At 34.0% G+C, this 22,489-nt stretch overlaps 1 protein-coding gene across 9 annotated transcripts in view; it reads right to left on the bottom strand.

Annotated features, from left to right (window-relative positions):
* Positions 1-22,489, bottom strand: part of LOC114877910 (CUGBP Elav-like family member 2) — a 761,531-nt gene that overhangs the window by 379,941 nt on the left and 359,101 nt on the right. Inside the window, exons 1-2 of one of the 9 annotated variants that reach the window (XM_029191043.2) lie at positions 20,211-20,453; positions 19,570-19,681 (exon numbers count right to left, since the gene is read on the bottom strand). The exons of the other annotated variants lie outside the window; for them this stretch is intronic. Coding sequence (XP_029046876.1) covers positions 19,570-19,664 — 95 coding nt within the window. The 5' untranslated portion in view covers positions 19,665-19,681; positions 20,211-20,453. Of the gene's footprint in view, positions 1-19,569; positions 19,682-20,210; positions 20,454-22,489 lie in introns of those variants that run through there. 9 annotated transcript variants of the gene reach the window in all.

Below are 22,489 nucleotides of genomic sequence, written 5' to 3'. Positions count from 1 at the left end.
TATTATAAAAAATTATACAATAGTCAAAATATTAATATCGTAAGACTGTGCACACCTATTTTATATTAATGAAATATAATTGTTAATAGTTATAATTAGGATCAAATTTTTAACGATCCTGTCATCGATGGGGCTGTATTTACCCTAATGCAATATAGAGACGTGTTTAGAAGCCACTGACAAAGTGGGCCTGCCTAGAAGTGTTTATCATTACTACAGAAAATAAATAAATCCGCTGACTTCCACTTCTAAATTTAATTAGAAGATATATGTACGAGACTGGATTTTCATTTGTGTGCTAAAGGCCGGAGAAGTTCTAGACGCGGCCCTGATCAATATGCAAGAATTAACCCTTGAATGGCGGAGTCTGGGTAAATCGAGACCCTAACTAACAAAACATGTACACGGATATTAACCAAAAGTTAAACACATAATTTTTAATTGAAAGGATATCATGTATTTGAAGAATAATTTTGAGAGGAACAGTATTAAATTTAGAAAATGAAAATCAATAAAGTTCTATACTAATAGTACTATGTCATTTACAGATGAATATGAAGAAAACTGTAGAGAAATACGATGAACATATTTTTCCATAATATTCAAAGATATGTTCGAGATTTTTCACAAGCCATGAATATGAAAAACAGCAGAAATTTCTGAGATGATCTAATCTAATACTATATTCATATGTACGTATTAAGTTATACCGTATGAAATTTCTATCATTTTTCTGACTTGAAGAATGTGTAACGGATAGAATTGGAAATGAAAAGTTTTTACTCCTCCCAGAAGAACTTCTGTTCACTTTCCGTTCTCCATCATCCAAGTCCTTCAACAAAAAAGCAATAAAACATCTGCGTTGCGGGTCCCATGGGTCCGTCCGCAATTACGCGCTGCCGCGTGAATCCCTTGCGTTCTGAACAAAAAGCTTTTCTTCTCCCTTAGGATTCTCCAGATTTTTTTTTCAACACACCTTTTTAACGCGAAAAAGTGCTAGTAAACATTGGCGTTAAAAATCTATATAACATTTTGTAAAATTATTTACTTTGAAATTTCAAGTTTCTTTTTATGTCCAACAAGTAATATTTGAGAGTTTCATTTTACAAACCAACTAATTTTTGAATTGTAATTAAAATAGGTGTTCCATTATCACTTTTTAGTTTTAATATATGTATATTTAATAATATAGTCTTCTGAAACAGCATTGGAACTGCTCCAAAATTTCATGACAAACTTTTGAAATTTCAATAAAATTACAATGTTACGAACAGCGAGTCATCATATAATTATTTGCACAACAGAAAAGAGATTAATGGCAAGACAAAACGAGTTATAATACTAATTCCTTACATATTTTCATATCACAATTCCTAGTAAAATAAATATTTACCAAAATATTTTTATTATTTTAAAATTTCAGCGGGTCCTTTTAATATCAATTCTACTATTCTAAATAATCGCTTTTAATCTCTTTCTTTATTAAAATTTAAAAAGACTGGATATTTAATAAGAAATCAAAATTTCAAATTTTAATAAGTAATTAAACCAGTCAATATCAAATCACCTAATTAATTATGAAAGTAACTGTTTCACAGGTTGAATATTTCATGTTTCGAATAATTAAACCGCTGCATAATTCATCGTCGAGGTACTAACATTTTCCGTAACAGTGGAAGTTGCATCTTGAAAGGCTGAGAAAAACAATTTCTTGTTTCAAGGTGGTACCTACTATTGCCCGGGTAAATCTTGGCCGCGGCGAATAACCGGTGCGATTCTTAATTATTCTCTCTGAACAGACTTCGCCAAGTGCTGAAATACCGAAACAATGTACCCTTTAATCGGGCAAGAAATTTTACGAGAAACGTTTGCTAACGGCCAAGACCCCAACGGCATACTTGCGTGCAACTTCCGGCCGGAAGGAAAGTTCCCGGACGCTTGGGTATATAACATCTCGCATTGTGTGATTATACAACGATCCACGTAAACTTTCAACGACAGTTGGAATGGCTATTACGAAGTTGAAATCGAACTTTCAGTGTAAACATGTCTCCCTGGACAGCCAACAAGTCGGACTCAACAACGATTATGAAATCTTCAAGTCTGGTGAAGAATATAAATTGTAAAGAATATGGATTAGAATATGCACTAACGACACGAAATTATATTTTGGAAGTTTTACTTAAAAAACAATTTGGCTAGTATGAATAAATATCATTAAAGCGTATTAACTACATACATATATCAAGTTGCAAATTCGTTATTTAATCAATTTTTCTAAATGCATAGTAGATAGTTTTATATATTTCACGAATTTATGTAATTAACATTTAATTAGATCTGATAAAGTCTTTATTTATATAAGTACATATATTTTAATATAATAATGAAATAAAGGATAAATGAATATAAGAACTGTAATACATAACTCATAATACAAAAGGTAAGATAAAACTATCACTTATAACTGCGTATGTATTTCTATAATCTTACACATAGCGCCACTATACTTTCTCTACCGGCGCAACATGGCGTATCTAGAAGAACAATGGGTAAGTAGCTCTACGAACGGGCCCAGCATAGTCTACAATAAGCGACGCCAGTCGGCGCCCCGCGAAACTCAAAAAACCAATAAGGCGCGCAATTATAAATGAAGAAGGTTGGGGCGCAACATCCATCAAGATCAATCAGAATTAAACGCATACTACTATTATAATTAGTGATTGAAGAGTATACAAAATTTTAGAGATTCAGATGTGACTAAAAAGTTCTTTCAATTTGTAAGAAATTAAATAAGAAAAACAGAAACTTTCAATACTTCATAATTATTAGTTTGTTGTTTACAAAACGATAATTGTATGGACCAAATGAAATGATAAATGTTCAATTAATAATTAAAGTAAATAAAATACCCAAAACGTGCTCATTTTTCCGATTCTTTATCAATTTATTACAAAAACTACACGAGGTATCATTTCATGAAAATTTCTTGTGAGGTATTAAAATAAGTATATAATCATACCGTTCAAAGGTTTAAATATTTAATTATTTTGTAGAAACTGCATTTTGCATTTTGCTGTTATCGTAGACTTATTCCTAGCATTGAAAGAGCGGTTGATAGGCCCGTGGGATGAGGGATTGCAAGTGCGTGTTTCGTTAGGGGACATGCACGGGCTTTCATTAGCCACAGGAAATTAAGCGAGAACCGCTAGAGCCACCTTTTGCCACCCCCAAAAGCGTCGAAATAGAGGGTGTCGAATATCGTACCCCCGAGGGCTCGAATCCCGAAAATCGAGTCATATCGGAGACACAGGAACGTTTCCGACAGCGAATGTTCTTGAAACTGACGCATATATTTTTATTTCTCTCCAATTGTTTCCGTGAAAAATTTCTCCCTATTGTCGTTCCTTACTTTTTACATATTCTTATCATGCTATATACAATAAAAAATTGTTTATTGCAATTTAAACATTTATGGAGTCAATTATTGTTTATATGCAACAAACATTGTTTTATTTATTAAATAATTGCCTATCTGCAAATAATAATTAATTGTATCAAATTTTTAATTAAAGATTCGATGTTTTAGTTTAAATAATTCAACTGTTTTGCAGGATCGATAATTTTTATTCTAAATAATTGTTTATTCAATGCGTAGAGATTTGTAACAAAATAGAAGAGGCAACATTTGTAATGAAAGTATTCCTGTACGTTTGCAAACTATCGTTAAGATTAAGAACAAGATACAAAATATTTAAAAAAGATGAAAATGATAAAATATGGAAGGATGAATACCTCCAACCAATTGTTTCTACATTGTTGCATTTGTATTTTGTTTATCATTATTCTTTCTCAAAAGAAACTACATAATTCTATAAAAGTACTCGCAAGTTACTTCTAAATACATAAGCTACGATAAAAGTAAATTGATAAGTACAAATTAAGAAAATTAATCAAAAAGCATCACTAAATTACAGTTTTTTAATTTATAAGAGAGATATGTTTTCAATTTAGTTTACGTATGTTTTGTATTCTCTAATATGTGTGATAAATGCAAGAATACCCTGAATTTAATTCGACCATAAAAGTTTCAAAATTCTTATTCCACGGAAAATTTATTCAACCTCATTTCCCACGGTATATTTCTTTCACTTAACGCCACGTACCAGTTTCAATTCACTTTTCCCTTTAGCGATCGAACAAATGACGATCGAGGTGTTTGTGAAGAACCCTATGGTGAAGTATGAGGAAGAAAACTGGTGCTCTTACGAGGCTTCCTTCCATCCAAAGAAGAACTCACGAGGGTGTGGACGATTGTGTGCAAAGGGTGATGAGTAATCTCGGGCAGACTAATCTTTGGGGTGTGGCGATTGCACCCTGGAAGAGGAATGTTGAAAAGAAAGAGAAGAAGAAAGACCATTTTAAGCGGGATCCGCTATTAGAGTAGTTAGTAAGGCTACCTAACCAGCCTGTGCCTTATACAAACAATACTTATTAAATTGTTGCATATTAACATGTTAAATTCCATGATGTACTTCAAAGATACAGGTTTAATTAAGAGAAAAAATTCTGACTTTTTTCTGAATATTTATCCCTTAAATATTTGACTCAAGAAACAATTATACATATATTAAAGTAGAGCCATCAGTATGTACCCCAGAATTTTTTTAAACTTTTTGAAGGGCAAGAACAGTCAAAAAAAATATTCGTGGACATATAAACGACAGAGGTTATTCACAGAACCTGCAAAAAATATGCTTGCACACGGTGGGTTGAGTATTACATGAGGGAAAAACGAAGCGAAAGTGTGATAAATATAGTATAGTCGAAATGTTCTATAATTAAGCGTTAGAATTTAATTATTTAACCTGTATTTAATCACTTATTATAAAAACCTTAAATTTTGCATGATATATACTTAATGTGCTGAATCATCAATTTCGAAATATCAAAAATCCGATACAATTTAATATAAAACGTATTATAAAATAGCATTTAGGAGTGTTTTGTAAAGCATAAACGTTCATTAATAACTCATTTAACAGTATCAAATCGTGTAAGATACAATTATTTATGATGAGCTTTATAATCAACGCATGAATACTAAATGTTTTAGTTGGATTTTTTATACATGAAATTAGTTTAACACTGATTATATATATATTGCATGTCAATGAAGTTAGTGATATTGAATTTTTCATTGTATAGGTTACTGAAATAATCAACATTCAAAATACTGTATGTAAAATAATAGTGAAGCAATAAAATGCATATTGGAAATGAAATAATTTTATTTTACCTTTTCAACAAAATTTTTTCAATAATTTTCATTAAAAAGAAAAAACAGAAGGCTAAACCTATGACCACATTTTTATTTTCTGTTTTTTATAGTGGTTTAATTAACACATGAATGAAAGCAAACGTTAAGTACAAATTCATTCAGGATAAAATTTGTTTAAACTAACAATAAGTATAATATGGTTTACACGTATTTCAATAAGATCAGTGATATTACATTTTGAACTGGAAAAGGTACTAATGATATTGAAGCTTTCTACATAGTTATACGAAAAAGTCACTTACACACTATCAAACAAAATTTAAATTTCTTTTTAAACAAATAATTTTATAATACCTACTTTTAACACGAATTTTAAATTGACTACGCTGTAGTTGTTTAATGCTTTTTAGAGATTACTTGTTCTTTAGTTTTGAAAGATGAATGATCATGATCCTTCATAGCACAAACACTCATGATCACTAGTGAGCGATCGCTCAAGTTTGGAAGATATTCTATATCAAGTTACAGCTTAAAATTTTCATTAATTGATTTTTGAGTCAATTAGAAAAGAATTATATACGGTGTCTCAGCTCTGAGATACAATAGAAAATGCTACGCTTCTCACAGATAAAAAGAAATACCACTAATTTTCAGAAAATACAGCAAAAATAACCTCAGAAAGAGATATTTAAGTGATCTCCTTTATCTGAGACACCCTATGTAGTCAAATACAAATATTGAATTGCTACTTTTAAACAATGGCTAGAATGAATAAACAGAACTTAATACCTTTCATTTAAACAAAATAAGGAATAATAAATAAATAATAAAAAAGAATAATAAATCCTTTACTTGATCTTTGTTTTTCAATAAGCAAGTTTTCACACCGTTTATTTTTTTCATATGTATTTTGCTACTGATCCTTTTACGGAATAATTCCTTATACTTGCAACAAGTAGTGCATACCATTTTTTTTTACGTTGCTTGATTATCGGTAATAATTATCACTTACAAGGGAACATCGGGAACTGATACACTCCGATTTTGATGAAACTTTGCATAAATATTTATTAGACCTGTTTATGAAGATAACTGTAATTCGTTGGTGCCCGTTTTTCACTTTGAGGGAGATAACCCTTTTATCTGAACCGCCATTTCTATATACGTGCTTATAAATCGTAAACAACAAAAGATATGAAAAAATAGTTGAAATAAAAGTTATACCGTTTCTTGAGGTCTATAAAGCTGCGTGTAAGGTTTTTTTTTTAAATCATCCTTTTTGCAAAATTGAATTCACCCTCCCCCTCCGTTTTGAAAAACTTTACTTTTTTTTCAATCAATAAAAGCGCCTATTTATTATGAACTCAACGATGTATTATAGTGTATAGTTGTTCTAATTATTCCGATGGAATTTTTGATCTAAGTTTTTTGATCTGTCTGTATTGACCGCTAACTCAACTTATACTTGCAACGTTGATAAGATCTTTGATAAGAACCATTTTTCCATTCGTTTTACACGTCATTTTCATAATTACAAGATTAATTTCATCATCATATGATGAAGTATATTTATTTTGTAGATTTTCTACAATATACAGGGTACTTCCGATGTAGTAGTACAATTGAAAAGAGGGTTAATCTACATTTTCAGCTTATTTTTATATGTAGATTAACCGTTTTTTCAATTGTACTACAAACAGGGTGAATGTTTTATTATCCACGTAAAAAAGTAATAAAGGCGCAACATTCAAAGCAGTACGAATGTTCCGGACAGCCTAATGTAGGTATGTATGTATAGGAATTCTCTACAAAGTCTTCCATAGAAACAGGGATCGTTACACGAGAATTTCCGAGAAAATTGTTGCAAATGTAACTCTCGTAGCAAATGCAAAAACTACCGCTACGGGAGCAAGCTTCTGCCGAATCCATTTAGATCTATGTTTTCATTAATATTTAATTGGGTCATGATTTACTTACACGGGAAATTATCCATATGTTAAATTAGTTTTACAACAACAATGGTTGGAAGTTATAGTAGGTACTTTACTTCCTGATAGGTGAAACAAATATCATTTGCTCGAAAATTATATTTCAGTCAGAAAAATGGTGTCAAAGACCGCCAAAAGTGACTCTGAAAATGGGAATAAATAATTTTTATTGTAATCTTTTTTTAGATAGGTACATATACAAAAAATTAATAGAGATAAATTTTACAATTGTCAATTGTAATTGCAAAAGAATTAATCCAATATGGTTATTTTTAATATCAAGGAAAGCTATTTTGCATTTATTACATTTTTAAATAGTGATGTAAATATTTTTATAGATTCTAGCTGCAGATTTGCTAAACGTCAACCTTTGTTACTTTTAATAAATTTCCTTGTCATAATTATGTACATACAACATATTTGTATTATGGCAAATAAAAGAATTCTTTATACATGAATCATCATAGCATACTAGGTAGGTTAACAGTATGCCTTGAGTATTTAGGGGACCAATTAGTTTCGTGCAATAATAGCAGTCGAACTTCCGAAACCGAAGTAGAAGGAATTATAGCTTAATAATTCAAGCTTTTGATAGTCGAAACATTTGATCAACGAAAACTAAAGATAGTAATATAGCGGTATCTTGCAATAAAATTGAATATTTATGGTAGATAAATCGGGAAAACTGTTGAAAGATTAACACAAAGAAATCGTAACTACAGTAGAGGCTATAAGAAAAAATACACAAAAAGATAGATACTTCAGCATCAGCTGATAAGCACGAAAAGTACTTAGTATGGTCCAATAATACACATAATAATAAGTACACTTATGTATAAATTCAAAGAGTGTCGAAGAATACTGTGTCACCTATACAATATTCAGAATAGTTCTTACTTTCATTTCATAAAAAGGAATACATATCTATAGCATAGTCTATATCAGTGCCCCCCCCCCTGCAGGCGCTAGAATGCGAAAGTAGCCTGAAGTGCAGTTGGGGGTGTAAATTTGTCACTGTATCTTTCTGTTCGTGTTATAATGTTAAATGAGGTAAATTTGTAGGGGAGTGTTGAGTAAAGCATAGGAGGCAATGGACCAAAAAAGTTTAAAAATCTCTGCTGTATATTAACCCATTACAGGGCTCTGGGGGACCGGCGAACCATTGGAACTCCGAGGGTTAAAGATTGTTGCCGCAGGCAAACGAGACATAGAAAATCGAAAATATCCATCGATTTTGCGTGCTGTGGAGCACGTACACGGTATAAGCGCGAGTGTATGGCTAACTCGGACCGGCCACGTTTTAAACCCTCAACGGGTTACGCTGGTCACGTGTACTGTCGGACGATACGAAAGCCGCATACAAAAGTTTTTCACCCCTTTCTCTGCAACTGCTCCCGTCATGTTCCTGCTACTCTACATCTATCTATACCTTTCCCTTCCCCGCTTTGGCTACTACACTTACCCTTCCGTTTCGCTTTCATACGCGTCGCCGTTTGCGGTACGTTCGTCCACTAGGAGGAAGCCCGCTGCCTCGTGTCGTCGACAGAAAGAAAGAAAGAAAGAAAGAAAGAAAAAAAGAAACAACGAGGAAAAAACTCGTCGAGCATTAAGAGAGACACGTACGGAGTATCTTCTTCGCAAACAATACTGCGAAGAGAAGAAACGCTCGGCTCATCCGTGATGCCTGCCTTTCTTCTATCTGTTCCTCCTCTTCTGCTTTCAACGCGCGTGTACTCTCCTCTGCGTCGAATTTATCAAGCTGTCCCGTCGGGATTTGTCAATGTCTCGGACTCGTCGAGATTTCGCGTCCAATTAGTCGATCCGTGCGGAATTTCTGCTCTCTGAGAATTTACAGCTAGCCCTGTGTGTTGAAGAGTTCGTTCACGTAAAGGCGGGAATGACAAGCGTAGGAAGACGGTAGCATTAATTTCCCCTCCGACCACCGGTACCGGTAGCGACAGCAGCGGTGGCAACGTGAAACGTAATCGAGAAAACCGTTAGTAGGCGACATTGTGCTTGGGACGTCTTTTTAAATCCACCGGAAATATTCGACGGATATGAAAGTTTTTAATAGTCTTTTGGTTTCAAATGGATCCAGCGTAGAAGGCAGGAAAAATGTCCCCTAATGGACTCTCGAAAGAAATTATTCGTGATCAGCGGAATACGTTCGTTACGAGGACGTGAAACGAGCGTGAACGAAGATTGGAGGAGACAGACGAAAAAACGACACCGAAAATGAAGAGAGCGAGAGGGTGAGAAAGTGAGAGATGGAAGTGAAAGAAAGATAAAAAAAAAAACGCTTGGAAAGCAGCACGTTCAGCAGCCGATGGTGCTACGAAATTACTGAAAATCCTCGTCGACTTCAAGCAACCTGATTTGTCCGTGTTAGTTCTACTCGTTCGTCAGCTTGCTCGTTTATTCATGCGTCTCCCTCTCTGTCACCCTTTCTCTTTCTCTTTCCATCTCTTTATCCTCGCGCTCCTCGTAATTCATTATATTTCTCACGGTCCGTTATTCTGTTTCTGTCGATTCCCCCGAAGCTCTATCGGGCTTTACTTCATTAGAATCGTCCACAGATCGTCCCTTTCCTTTTTCCAAATAACTCCTCTGACTCCTCCATTAAACTGTCTGCGTTAATAGCTTCGTGAAACTTACGGTCGTCCGAAACTGTCCGAAAGGCTCGTTTGCAAATTCCATTGCCCTGTTTGGTCCGTTCATTCAACGGATCCTTTTCATCTTGAAAAACTATTACCCCCCTCGGCCATATTCGTCTTCTTATTTCCTACGCTAAATATCACCGATCCATTCCTTTGCATCTTTTGTTTCCTTGCAATCTATTTTCTTTTCAATCATCCGTCTGATGACGATTATTAACCGCATAAGTTAGCTCGATGTCTTCTCATTTATTCTATTTGCAAATTGTATTTTTAAATCAAGGTGCTTTAAAAATCAATTAATGACGGTTACTAATAAGATACTAAAAAAGATTCTGCTGAATTACATTGAAAAAATAGGTAAAATAATTTATTCTGCATTTGGCAAAAATGTACCACACTAAACTGGCTCCAGGAAATTCAAAAACATAATCTTACAGTTCACCTATAAGTTTGAAGATAGTGATGTATCAAATGATAATTCGAACTGAGTATAAACAAAACTGATGTCACAACCGGAAGTGACTTTACAAGAAAAAATATGAGAAAGACTAAAAGAGTAAACAAGTAAATTCCTTATTTTCTCAGTACGAATTAATTTGGAAACTATTACTAGACTATTTGTTCCTACTATTTCTCATTTCATCTACATCCCTCTGTTTTCATAAAACAAATTGGTCGTTCGAAAAACATCGAAAGCCTTAATCTCATATGTTTTAACGAGTTATTTGTGCTTTCGTTCGTTCTGTTTCATTCTGCAACGACGGAATGGTCAAAAATATCGAGAAATCCAGCCTTAAATGTTCGAATGTATTATCCGTTTTCACCGATATCCCATTTATCACTGAAATCTATTATTTTTTCTGAACACGCCGACCCCGTTAATCCCGTTCTATTCATAGTTTCTGCGAAACATAGGAACACTCGAAAATATCGAGGATCTGGATTACAAAATCCACCACAGGTCCATTCAGCTCTGTTCGATGGTCCATTTATCGTCGGAATCTATTATCCCTTCTATGCCATCACCTTTGCCCTTTTCTGATATTCCACCCCTGCCCGTCCAACATCTTTATCCACATCCGAGGCTCGGTTTCGCTCGCTGCACCTGTTCTCCATCGTCGCGATTCCTCGAGAGCGATCTTTTTCCGCCAAATCAACCCGGCAAATTGGAGCTTGCAAATGATCCGCCTTAAAGATTCCGCTAATTGTAGAAGAGAGAAGGGTGAACGTTTCGAAGGAAAAACCTTACCGTTAAACTAATTGCTACGGTAAAAGAACAAGAGAAAGAGAGAGTGAGGAAAAAGAGAGACGGAAAATGAAAATGGAACAGGATGAAAGAAACATTGGTATTCCCTGAAATAAAAACTTCAAGATGGCTCGTTCGTTCTCCATTCACCAACGGAACGCAAAGCTGTTGTTACGTTCCGAACAGAAATTTTTATAAATTTTCCTTTGTCTTTTTTTTCTTCACTAACCGGATGTGATTCGAGAATTATAGCATTTTGGGGGCTTCCTAATCCAACGCAGAAACGGTCTTTGATGTTTTTAAGACAGTTTATCCCTTGGCGACATAATTCGGATTGTTAATATAACAAATTCCTTCCTTGATGTGTTCTACGTTCGAAAATCACGTATAATTACAGATCACCTATACTCCTTAGAACCACCGGAAGTAAATCCAAAACATCACTCGTGTGGTCTGATAATACCGAGCATTCTGAAACGTTCTTTAACGGTCTCGCGAAGATGATTAAATTTCTACCGATATATTATTAAAAATTCCCTATCAATTCTGCAAATTCTGCAAATTCCCATTTGTAATAGAATTTGTTGGGGTTCATTTTTCTGACTGCACAGTGTTACACGCGTGTTACGTTTACCGGTAATCACATTGCTCGACTACCACACTGTTACATTTTACACTCTTACATTGATACAACAATCCAAGCACACGCGCACGCACCGCACGAAACATCGTTATCTTTATGCCTTCCTAGAACTTATAACGCATTTTTGGAATAACATTTCGCTAACAACTTTTCTCAAGTAATTTAAATAAAATTTGGAATGTCTCAGAACCGATCGTACACTCAAGATCAAATCAGGCTTCCTCAAGGAAAATGGCGATGTCCCCAGTTTCCGTCCTTCCCCGTAGACTTCCCTAAGGAAAATGACAATGTTGGAAAAGGGGCCCTATACATACAGGGTGTACTGGCGACAATGAACCCCTTGACCGCACCATGAAGACACACAAGAGTCGTCTCGGCCAGGGTAGGTCCCCGCTAGCACGTGACAATGCTGACCTCTTTATGGTGCGGTCAAGGGGTTCATTGTCGCCAGTGTTCCTTTGTGTCTGGCTGCGAGAGGATTACCCTGTATATGTATAGATCTGTGAAAATTTGAATTATTTACCTTTTTTGTATTTTTCAGTTATAAGTTAAAAATTAGATTATTTTGTTTCTAAATCACTTTTAATAGTAATATTGTCAAAATTAGGATTTCGAGAATTTCTGCTTCCTCTATATTGCTATTTTCTTTAGGGAAGCCTGCTTTAATCGCGAGTATACTTAAGTCCTTTGTTATTTATTATTTTTGTCAAAGAATTTTTCTACGTTTTTTTTTATATTATTTCCGATTGGTGTATATGTATATTTATTCTTCAAATAAAGTTTCAACAAGAGCTATTTCGAACAAAAATGTTTCTAAACAATACCTTCTATTTTTTATTCAATAACTTATAGAAAAGATTCGAATTTTACCATTAAAAATAGTAACACAACAGTCCCAAAAATGACCGCATAATAATAATTTTCCTCAACAATATCTTGGTTTTTTTTCAACCAATACAGCCATTTGAATACTTCCAATCGGTACTAGGACTGTGTTTCCAGTGTACATCTATGTCGATCAGGAACAAAACGAGGAAGCAAAGCGGCTTTTGAAAGAGAAAGTCGGCCATGCCCGATGTACGAAAACAAAGAGTCGATTCGAAGGCGTAGGGAGAAACGAAAAAGGGTGGATGGACATTCGGAAAAGCGGCGATCGAAGATTCGATAATCGTAGAGTGCTGGTTCGCAGGAGCGATACGCCCTGGTGGCGTCCAATTACCGATCAGTAATTGGGGCAGAATTTCTGCTGAGCTTAAATTTGCGCGCCGCTGTCCAGCCCCTCGCCTCGATCGCCTCGGTCACTCGCTAACACCGCCTCGCTGCTCTTCGTTAATTAAACCGATTAAGCTCGCGATTCAGAAGATGAGATCTTCGCCTTTTTACCGTGTGCGCGAAACCCTCGATCTTCTTCGAGAGCAAACGGTGCAACCACGCTTCGAAATTCACCGTCGAGCTCCTTAATTACTGATATGGTTACAGGAACTCGAACGATCTTATACAGGCAACGAGCGGAAATATGTAAAAGACATGTGCTACGAGTCACAATGTAAGTGTAACACTTGCACTATAGGTCCTGCAACGTAGCAATGTCACATTTTAAATAATAAGAAACAACCTAGTTTCTTATCCTATCATTCTCAAAATTCGGTAAGACATTTTACCAAGTGGAGGCGTTTAGTGGAGGGGGAGAGGGTTTCGTCTCCCCGGACGCCTTTAGTTCGGGCCAGGGACCGCTAGGTGGCGGCGAGAGATCGACGACAGTGTTCTCGCAAGCGGTCGCCCGGCATGCAGTTCTAATATATAGACGTTCCGAAGTGTGGTATGATAGATGTTTGGGACAGAGATTGTCTGTCGTCAGCCCCACTGGCGAATCTTACAGATGTTAGGATTATGGGGGAGTGGACTCCGTTTAAGTTAGCAACACAAAGATTATAATAATATTTGAAGATATTATTTATTAATGATAGCGTCATGCCATATACATATTATACTCGCGGGCTATGAATATGGTCCACTAGATCCTACAATCGATAATCGCGGTCCCGTTATCAACCTACGCGTGGATTGCATTGTTGGCATTCCTAACAACATAGACGATTCCGCGACAAAACGCCTTTTTTCTCTCCTATACAAGAGAAGTTTAAAATTTTGCAGAAAAAAATATAGTTTAACAAACACTAATAACGTAATTATGTTTAGGGTTAGGTTCTTTAGAAAGCTGTAATTTGAGAATTTTGGAAATCTAAAATTTTGTTATTTTTCCAACCTGGAATTTTGGAATTTTCAAATTTTAGAATGGTGACAGTTTACATTTGTAGGGAGGAACCAGTCCAGCTCTTTAGGGGAGCCAGGCCCATCCTGATCTCTATCTAGTTACGACAATGTTCGGCAATGAAATAGTCTTGGGAGTCCCACCTTCTTAAAAAAATTGAAAATTTTCATATTATCGTGAATATTTACGAAATCGGGAGGAAAAAATGGATCATAGGTTGAGAGCATACATTTGAAAATGAATATATAATTCGTGTCAAGTCCATTTTCACTGTAGCGGTCAACGTGTTAATCGCAACAATGGCTACCAAATACATAAGTATGTACATATTGAGTTATGTCTTCTCCAAGAATTTTTATTTTTCTAATAAATTACATACCTCTATCTAAAATTTTGTTCCTATTCACTCTATTTTATGGTACGTCATCTGCTACGCATAAGAGAAACCAGGTTGAACCAAGAAGTAAAATGGTCTATAAGTTAGCTCAATGCGATAGTAATTAACTGTAGTAAGAATACACGTGTAAGGGAAGTGGTTACGAGCGAGAACTGTGAACAGAACGGCAAAAATAATCTGCCAGAGATAAAGTTTTCAACCCTAGCTCAAACGATAATACCTCGGGGGTTTAACCGTTCCCGGTTATATTCTTAACGTGGCACATTTCGCGACCTCGTAGCGGCAGACCCTAAAACTGCGATTCCGTGTTAAAACGCTCGAAGCGGTGTACATGTTGGTTGGCTTTAAGGGAGTTGGCGACGAGGGTGCAAAGCCGTAGGTCGTGGCTAACGGCTGATTCGGAAATAATCTTTAACTATCTGAAACTGCCAGGCTGCTCAACCGCACGCTTCCTTCTTAATTGGCGATATGCTCTTTTTCATCGCGATTCTAACCCAGAGACAAGCAAACCACGAAAATTGCATTTTCATTTGTGCTTTTACCAGAAGCTTAACCGAAAGTTTTATTGGTAGCTGCTGTAAATTTTGTATCGATTTTACAGCAGCTTCTTTTCAATAGAAACAATAGAGTACACAAATTTAGATAAAAGTTTATTATCTAATTAATTAGAAGGGTTTATTAATTAGACTGCGGGACACTGATGTAACAAGAATTTTTCGTAGGGTAGACCAGATCCCTTAGAAGTCTTAGAATTTTTAAATATTGAAGTATTCGAACCTTAGAATTTTTAAATTCTGAATTTTATGATGGTGAGGAAACCAACCACATTGCGGGGGGGAAGGGGCACCCTGATCTCAATTCTTTATAACAGAATTTAATTTGTATCATATAGTAAGCTTATAGTCTTTTCGCTAATTACCATATCATGCAGTTGACGCGGCAATACAATTACCAAAAAAGAACCTAATATAAATCTTCACCTTCTTGCATATTTAAACGAATACCGACAAACTAATTATTCTTGTAGACGAGCCCCAGTTGCATAATTAAATGAAAGGAAGTAAAAACTATAAACGAAAGTTATTTTCTTAGAATAAGATCGCGTAAAGGCGGTTCGCGATAAGTGGTTATCGGAGTGTAATTCAATTACTGGATCTTCACGGTGCCCGGAGCACCATTGTTCAATTTTGTTCCTTCTCTTGCTGGATCGTTGTCGAGGGATAGGGACTTGATTCGTTATCACACTTCGACCCAGCCAGACACAATGGTGTTAATAAGAGATAACCGAGCTGATATCATGCCTCGACTCTTGATTTCACAGCCGACACCGACAAGTTCGTTAATGTAAAACGAGCCGCCCGCGTCCGTTGGTTCGTTAATTAACCAATTAAACGCTGAATTTTAGCGCTACTGCCGACGGCTCTGTTGTTAACGCGTTACCTGTCGCCTGACGTTTTTGATAGTTTTCTTTTCATTAATACAAATTGTATATACGTAACCGTGCTTTATTAAAACAGATATTTTTGATTTATTATGCATTCTATCAACCAATAGTATGGACCGTCATTATATAAGGACAATGATTAGGGTCTTTTTAACACTAGAAATTACATGTTTTTACATTTCTTACTAAACATTTTGACGGGTTACTTATAAATATAATGTTTTTGTAGGAATTTACAGTCTTTACAGGAATTATACACTGTTTTCAATTTATTTCAACTACTTTAATTCCAATGATTTGTCTAACATGTATACTCGGGATCTAATTAGAATCCCCTAGCGAGATGATGATACAGGGGAAGCAGGGGAACAGTGTAAAATTGAGAAAATAAAAATAATATGAAATACAGCATTGAGTTAAAATTGGGGCTCTTTCCATTAGTCGCCGTCCGATTGTTAAGAATAAAAATTTAATTTTTAAATTTCAAGTTTCAAACATTCTATTTGCTACTTTACATTATGAATGTAATAGCAACGCCGTCCAAAATAATAGTTTTCTATTGTTTTTTATTAATTATTTAAATATATCTAATTTGTGATACCGCTCATCGATGACCCTCACGGTATTCAATGTGTTAAAGGTTATATGTAATTCTAAAATCTTTTATCAGAGATTATAGTATCAACGAAGCTTGTAGTGTGAATCGATAGATGTGCGTAGCTTATAGCAGCCCTTGTTGTCGTAGTGGTAACTTCGTTAAGCTGTACGAGCTATTGAACCTTCAGTCAGCTCGAAGCAGAGAAACGGAGTATAAAATAAAGAAAAAAAAGAATAAGCGACGAGAAAACGAGAGAAGAGGAGAATCAACCAAAGCTCGGTGGCGTGAAACTCTTTAACGACTCTTATTCGCTAGACTTTTCGCGGAAAATATAGAAAGAAAAATACAGATATAAAAAAAGGCAAACACTTCATGATACAACCGTCGCTGTATGCAGATATTTGATGGACGGTGTCGTTATTAAAGAAAAAAACAAAAACAACAAAAGGAAAATGGATAGAATAACTTATTTGTAGTAAAATCATAGAAATTAAATCAAATACTCGATTTCAATTTATAGAAATTTGATATATGCTATTTTCATAAAAAAGGAAAGAAGATCCTTTCTTCCCAGCAGCTGAAATCATAAAAATGAAATTTAATAATTTAGAATATTAAAAGCTTACTTTAAGTTTGCAGCTATTTGACGTACGTAAGGAGTGAATAATTTATTAGTAGATAAAATGATTGAAATTGAATTAATAATTTAGAAAATTAAACAGCTCGGTTTCATACCTCTCCATTATACATATGCATCCTCTCTTTTGTTAATGTGACTGAATATGAACAATTAATTTCTCTGATTTATCTTACTTGTGTTTTAAAAAAGTCCCAAGTTTAACAAGTTGTGGCTAATTTAAAAATCTTACAAATAGCAATTGCGAGGCTCAGTGGGGAAGAGGCACATGCCACCATTTTATTATTTTAAGCAAAAGAAAATTGAAGGAAAATTATCTTTCTTTTTTCAATAATTAATAGTACAGAAAAATGATAATTTGTATACATATCTGACATGTGCCTGTTTTGAAAATAGTATTTTCTACTGAGTTTCTCCACTTCAAGCTAGTATTCCGAATTGAGTTCAAAATTTACAAAAGAATTATGAAGCTGTTACGAATTACTATCTTTCATTTGCAAAAAAGAATTATTCTTTGTAAGATATCATGAGACCATGCTATAAATTCGTGCTGTTCCTTACGTTGACATTCACAATAAAATATTGAAATACCTACTTTTTAAATATTACGTACACACTTTCTTTTTGCATGTTGTTTACATTACACACCACAAAATAAATATAATAGATATTTTGCATATTCAATTACTGAATGTTTAAAAAATATATCGTGAAGAATCTAAAGATGGGTTGACTTAAGAAATGAGATTCATTAGAAAGTAAGACATTTTTCATCAGGTATTTAAAAAATTTCACCTTCGTCTAGGCAATGTAATTTCTGAGATTTCAGTGACAATAGTTAGTTGCTTATTCAAAACGGGAACAAATAGGTTGCTAGTGGTAAATTCAAAGCTGGAAAATCGTTAATCGCTAGAGAAGATCGAGCCACTTTACGCAACCCACTAATTGGCTGCAGAGACACTGCTTGGAGAGGCAACCAATTAAAAAGAGCTGAGCACAGAGGAAAAAAAGCTGCTGAGCGAGAAAGGCGGTCGTATAATCGATTCTCAAATCGAGCCCGAGTGAAAGGAAAGTTCAGCAAAGTTGCTATCGTTGCCTTGTTATGTACATTTTATTTATTTCACTGTTTTAATTCACCCTGCGACCTCTCTTCATCGTGCTTTCTTGTATTGGGGGAAATCGAGTTTTTCGGTAAATCGTGTAATTAACGTGCACTCTGACCGGTGTTTTACACATACATAAATGTTAATTACCAGTATAGAACTTTGTACGCGTTCTTTGATGTTTTTAATTGCTTGCGAAATTATAATGAACAATTTGATGGAGAAGTTTGAAAAGTTACCGAACTTGTTTAATGAAATCAATTTATTCCGGGGCATAGCAGAATATTTGAAAAGTATTATTAAATTTCAGACCGAAGTATTCATTGCACAATTTCTAGAGCGAAGTTGATTTGACTTTTACTGAAAAACTGAAACGTCTCATTTTGCTTGAGGGCGATCATTTTTTGGAGAGTTTTCAGAAAACAATAATGGGACAATTATTACGGTTCATATTAACTATGTTATTAACTATGCTGTATTCGTATTAAATATATAAATGAATTGAAGATAATTTTAACTGACATAAGTGACATTAAAATTAAGTAAAAAAAGAGCGATACGTATCTTTATATCATCCACGTTAAGAAAAAATGTCCATTTTGTTATGAAGGTTTGAACATTTAATTAATAATAAAGTTTATGTTTCAAGAAATTAATTTAAAAATAAATATATTTAGAAACGATTTCTAGTCGATTCTAGAAATATAAATTCTGGAGTCAGGTCAGAGCGTTTACGTAGTAATCAAAATATCAACAATTTTTTCTCTACGGTAAGAATCCTTCCAAGGAACGTCCTTTTCAAGTGATATTGAAGGAATTACAAAAATATATGAGAGGAATGTAAAAGTTTCCATCGTATTTAAGGCAACTACAATACTTTCATCAATATTCTATAAATAACAAAATATTTTCGATAAGTTGATAAATCAATAAATCGAATTATCAAGTTAGTAATATGAATTGTTTTAAAATTATTGATACAATCTATATTATCATAATATCGTGTTGTTTTAACAATTGTTTTTCACATATAGTCACATCAATTTCCATGTTCATGCAAATTAAAAATGTAATTATGCTAATAGGTACCATTTCCTATCAAAAACTAACAAAATAAAATAATAAAATTATTATTATGAAATAAAAAATCTTACAAATTTTATTAAAGTAGATACTTCATTTGAGCCTGGGTAATAGGAACTTCTGCATACTTCTAACGTTTTACAATTAGATATTTGTTAACTACTAGCAAACGACATTAGTTGAATCAAAGATTTTGTTTTAAATGTTTGCTTGTACTTACCATTCCGTCGTTTGAACAGTGTTGTTATTCTGATCAAGTTGATGTGTCGAGCCGTTCAAGAAGTTAAAGTCGAGCAATGTTTTCAGTTGCTGCATTTTGCTTTAAACAATTGCTGGAATTGATACGAAATTTTATAATAAGCATCGATAGTGAATACATTAACAACTTGATACTTTCTCTTTCTTTATATTAATGTAATTTCTAATTATAAGCAAAATGTGTATTATAGAAACTTTAAACATTTTTCTATTATATAGAATAATTATTCTAATATTTGTTTAAATTTAGCATAATTAACATCTATAGTGTAATATACTATAGAACATTATACAGTGTCGGATTAAGAGGAAGTCTAAGAGGGGTTATAGCTCCGGGTTTCACTTACCAGAGTCCCTCTTCCAAGCCGTCCATTTACTATATACATATGTCAAAAAATATTAAATGAAATCTTTTTTTACTTACGTCCTTTTTCTTTACGATTAAATTTTATTTAAAGGGCCCTAGAAAACTTAATCCGATCCTGATTATTACAATACTAAAAAAATTTAATTCAATCAGAAAGGAAATTATAAAATATTAAAAATTATTGAATATAATATATATATTTTCACAGAACTAACAAACACAACCATTTTACTTACCAGAGAACAATAACAAATGCCAAGTATTCCGAATTTTCTTAAAAGACACGCACTCGCGGTAAAAAATCACGAACGAACACTAATACGCGCGGAAAATTCACGAAAAACACGATAAAAGGGTGAACAGAAAAATTAAAGTCAATACGATACGAAACACGTGCGTGTCGTTCGACGTTTACGATAAGTCTAAAGGAAACATAGGATTCTGCGACGATTCGTCCTTCGAATTACACGGTAATATTGGCTTAAGCGAGCAACAACAATTATGGATTTCGCGCATCGTCCTCTCGCGATCCCTTCCAAATGTCGACTTGTAAACAGTTCTTCGTATGTCGAATGAAATGCGAACAAAAAACTAAGCTCGAACGAAAGCAAAAAGTTCTTTCGACGTTAATTTTGGGAAAAATGATATTTTAAATGATAAATTGTTTATTTTTCTTTTAATATGCCCGTATAAATAGTTAGTTTATCAAATTAATAAACAAATAAATTAGTTTATTTGTTGCAATACGTTTTCAAAATAGTATTAGGTTGCATCATAAATTGAAAGTCTCACATGATTTTATGACATAAAAGTATCACAAAGTACCATTAATAGTGTATTAATTTTTTTTTTTATATATCTCCATTATAGTTACATTTTGCCTTTTGGAGCATTAGAAACTAGTTAGTGTATTAATTTATGGTATACCATTTAGGGAAGTTTAAGGTAGAAAGTTCACACCAAAATGAAAATGACTACATAAACGTTCTGTCAGTATTTTTCATACAAATTAGTTCGTTGAAATAAATAATGAATCAATTAAATCACGCATTGATTAATTTAGATATAGAATAAAAAGAAGCCCATATTTATTTGAAAAAAAAAATCAAATGTTTAAAGAAAAGGGAAGAGGAAATCTAATTTTTGTGCAATAGAATTATTTCATTTTTAAATATAATCAACGGATATAAAAATCTCTAAAACCGACATAAATATGTTTTCAGTTGTTAATTATAAAAATAGGATAACTCAATTTCTGAAAAAAATATAATTTCATATTATTTTGTATTTTATTAAACATAAAAGCTTAATTTAATGTTAAATATGTCATTAACGAAGCAAATGGATTTACCCCCTTCCAATATAAACGGCTCATAAAATACAAATGTCAGAAATCGTGACAGACTTAACCAGACTAATTCGAACTATAACATAACACGGATATTAAATATTTGTCATTTATTATTAAATTTGATTACAAATTTAGCACAGCGTGTTCATAGTACATAAAAGTACGTATTGAGTGCCACGCCACGGATCTTTGCAAAAATCCAATCGAGAAATGCCAAGTGGCGCGATTGCGCTACTTCTGTTTTATGTCAGAATATGTAATACGCGACAGCTCTGACATTTAATTTTACATTTTTTGTTAGTTATCGAATCATTTGCATTCTAAGATAACCAATTTGTAAAAATACGTGTGTTCAATTATATAACACTAACAGTGTATTGCCATTAGCTTTAAGCGCACCGACAATTAGGCCCACTGAGCCGATTCCGTAGCATTTATCGATACAGAACAAGAAAAGCGCGATCGCGCTGCTTAGTACTCAAAGGGTTGAGCGAGGGGTCTGAGGCAAGTGTCCCATTTGCCTGGCAGTAAGTGCGGCTGTGTATTACTAATCATCAAGAAGCGATATCATTACATAAAATAATGATTAAGAAAAGGTTTATACATTTTGTTTCATATTATTTATCATTTAACAGTCATTTCAAACAACAAGAATTTGTAGACATACAGTATAGGTATGTAAAAAAAAACATAAATTATAATTGTGAATTGCATTAAATATTGCCCAACAGTGGTATACACGAAGAACGGACACAAATTCTCGGCCGTTTCTTTGTTTTTCATTCGCCGGCCGCGGCGTGGGAAAAAATTTTAATATGCAGCCGTCCAACGGACAGGCAGAATGAATTTAATACTTCATTTATTTTAGAACGACTCCACCGCGGTAATGTTACCTCATACACTTGGTCTCGTCCCCTCGTTTTTCTCTGTCCCGGGCGTGTGCCAGCTTCAAAAACTGCTAACGTTTCCGAGTATTTGAGAAACGAAACGAAATTACCCAAACGAATGGTACGGTCGTTAACGATCACTTTACGTTCACCTCTGTATTTCTGTAATTATGTTGAAACACTGATGCTCTGTCTGCCGACCACGAGAAACTTTTCTCGGAAGATAAATATTTCGCGATGGAAAAGAACGTTGAAACAAGTACATACATACAGAGCG

This window comes from Osmia bicornis, chromosome 4, assembly GCF_907164935.1.
Source record: "Osmia bicornis bicornis chromosome 4, iOsmBic2.1, whole genome shotgun sequence".
NCBI classification, from domain to species: Eukaryota; Metazoa; Arthropoda; class Insecta; order Hymenoptera; family Megachilidae; genus Osmia; species Osmia bicornis.
This window is presented reverse-complemented; position numbering and strand designations above follow the sequence as displayed.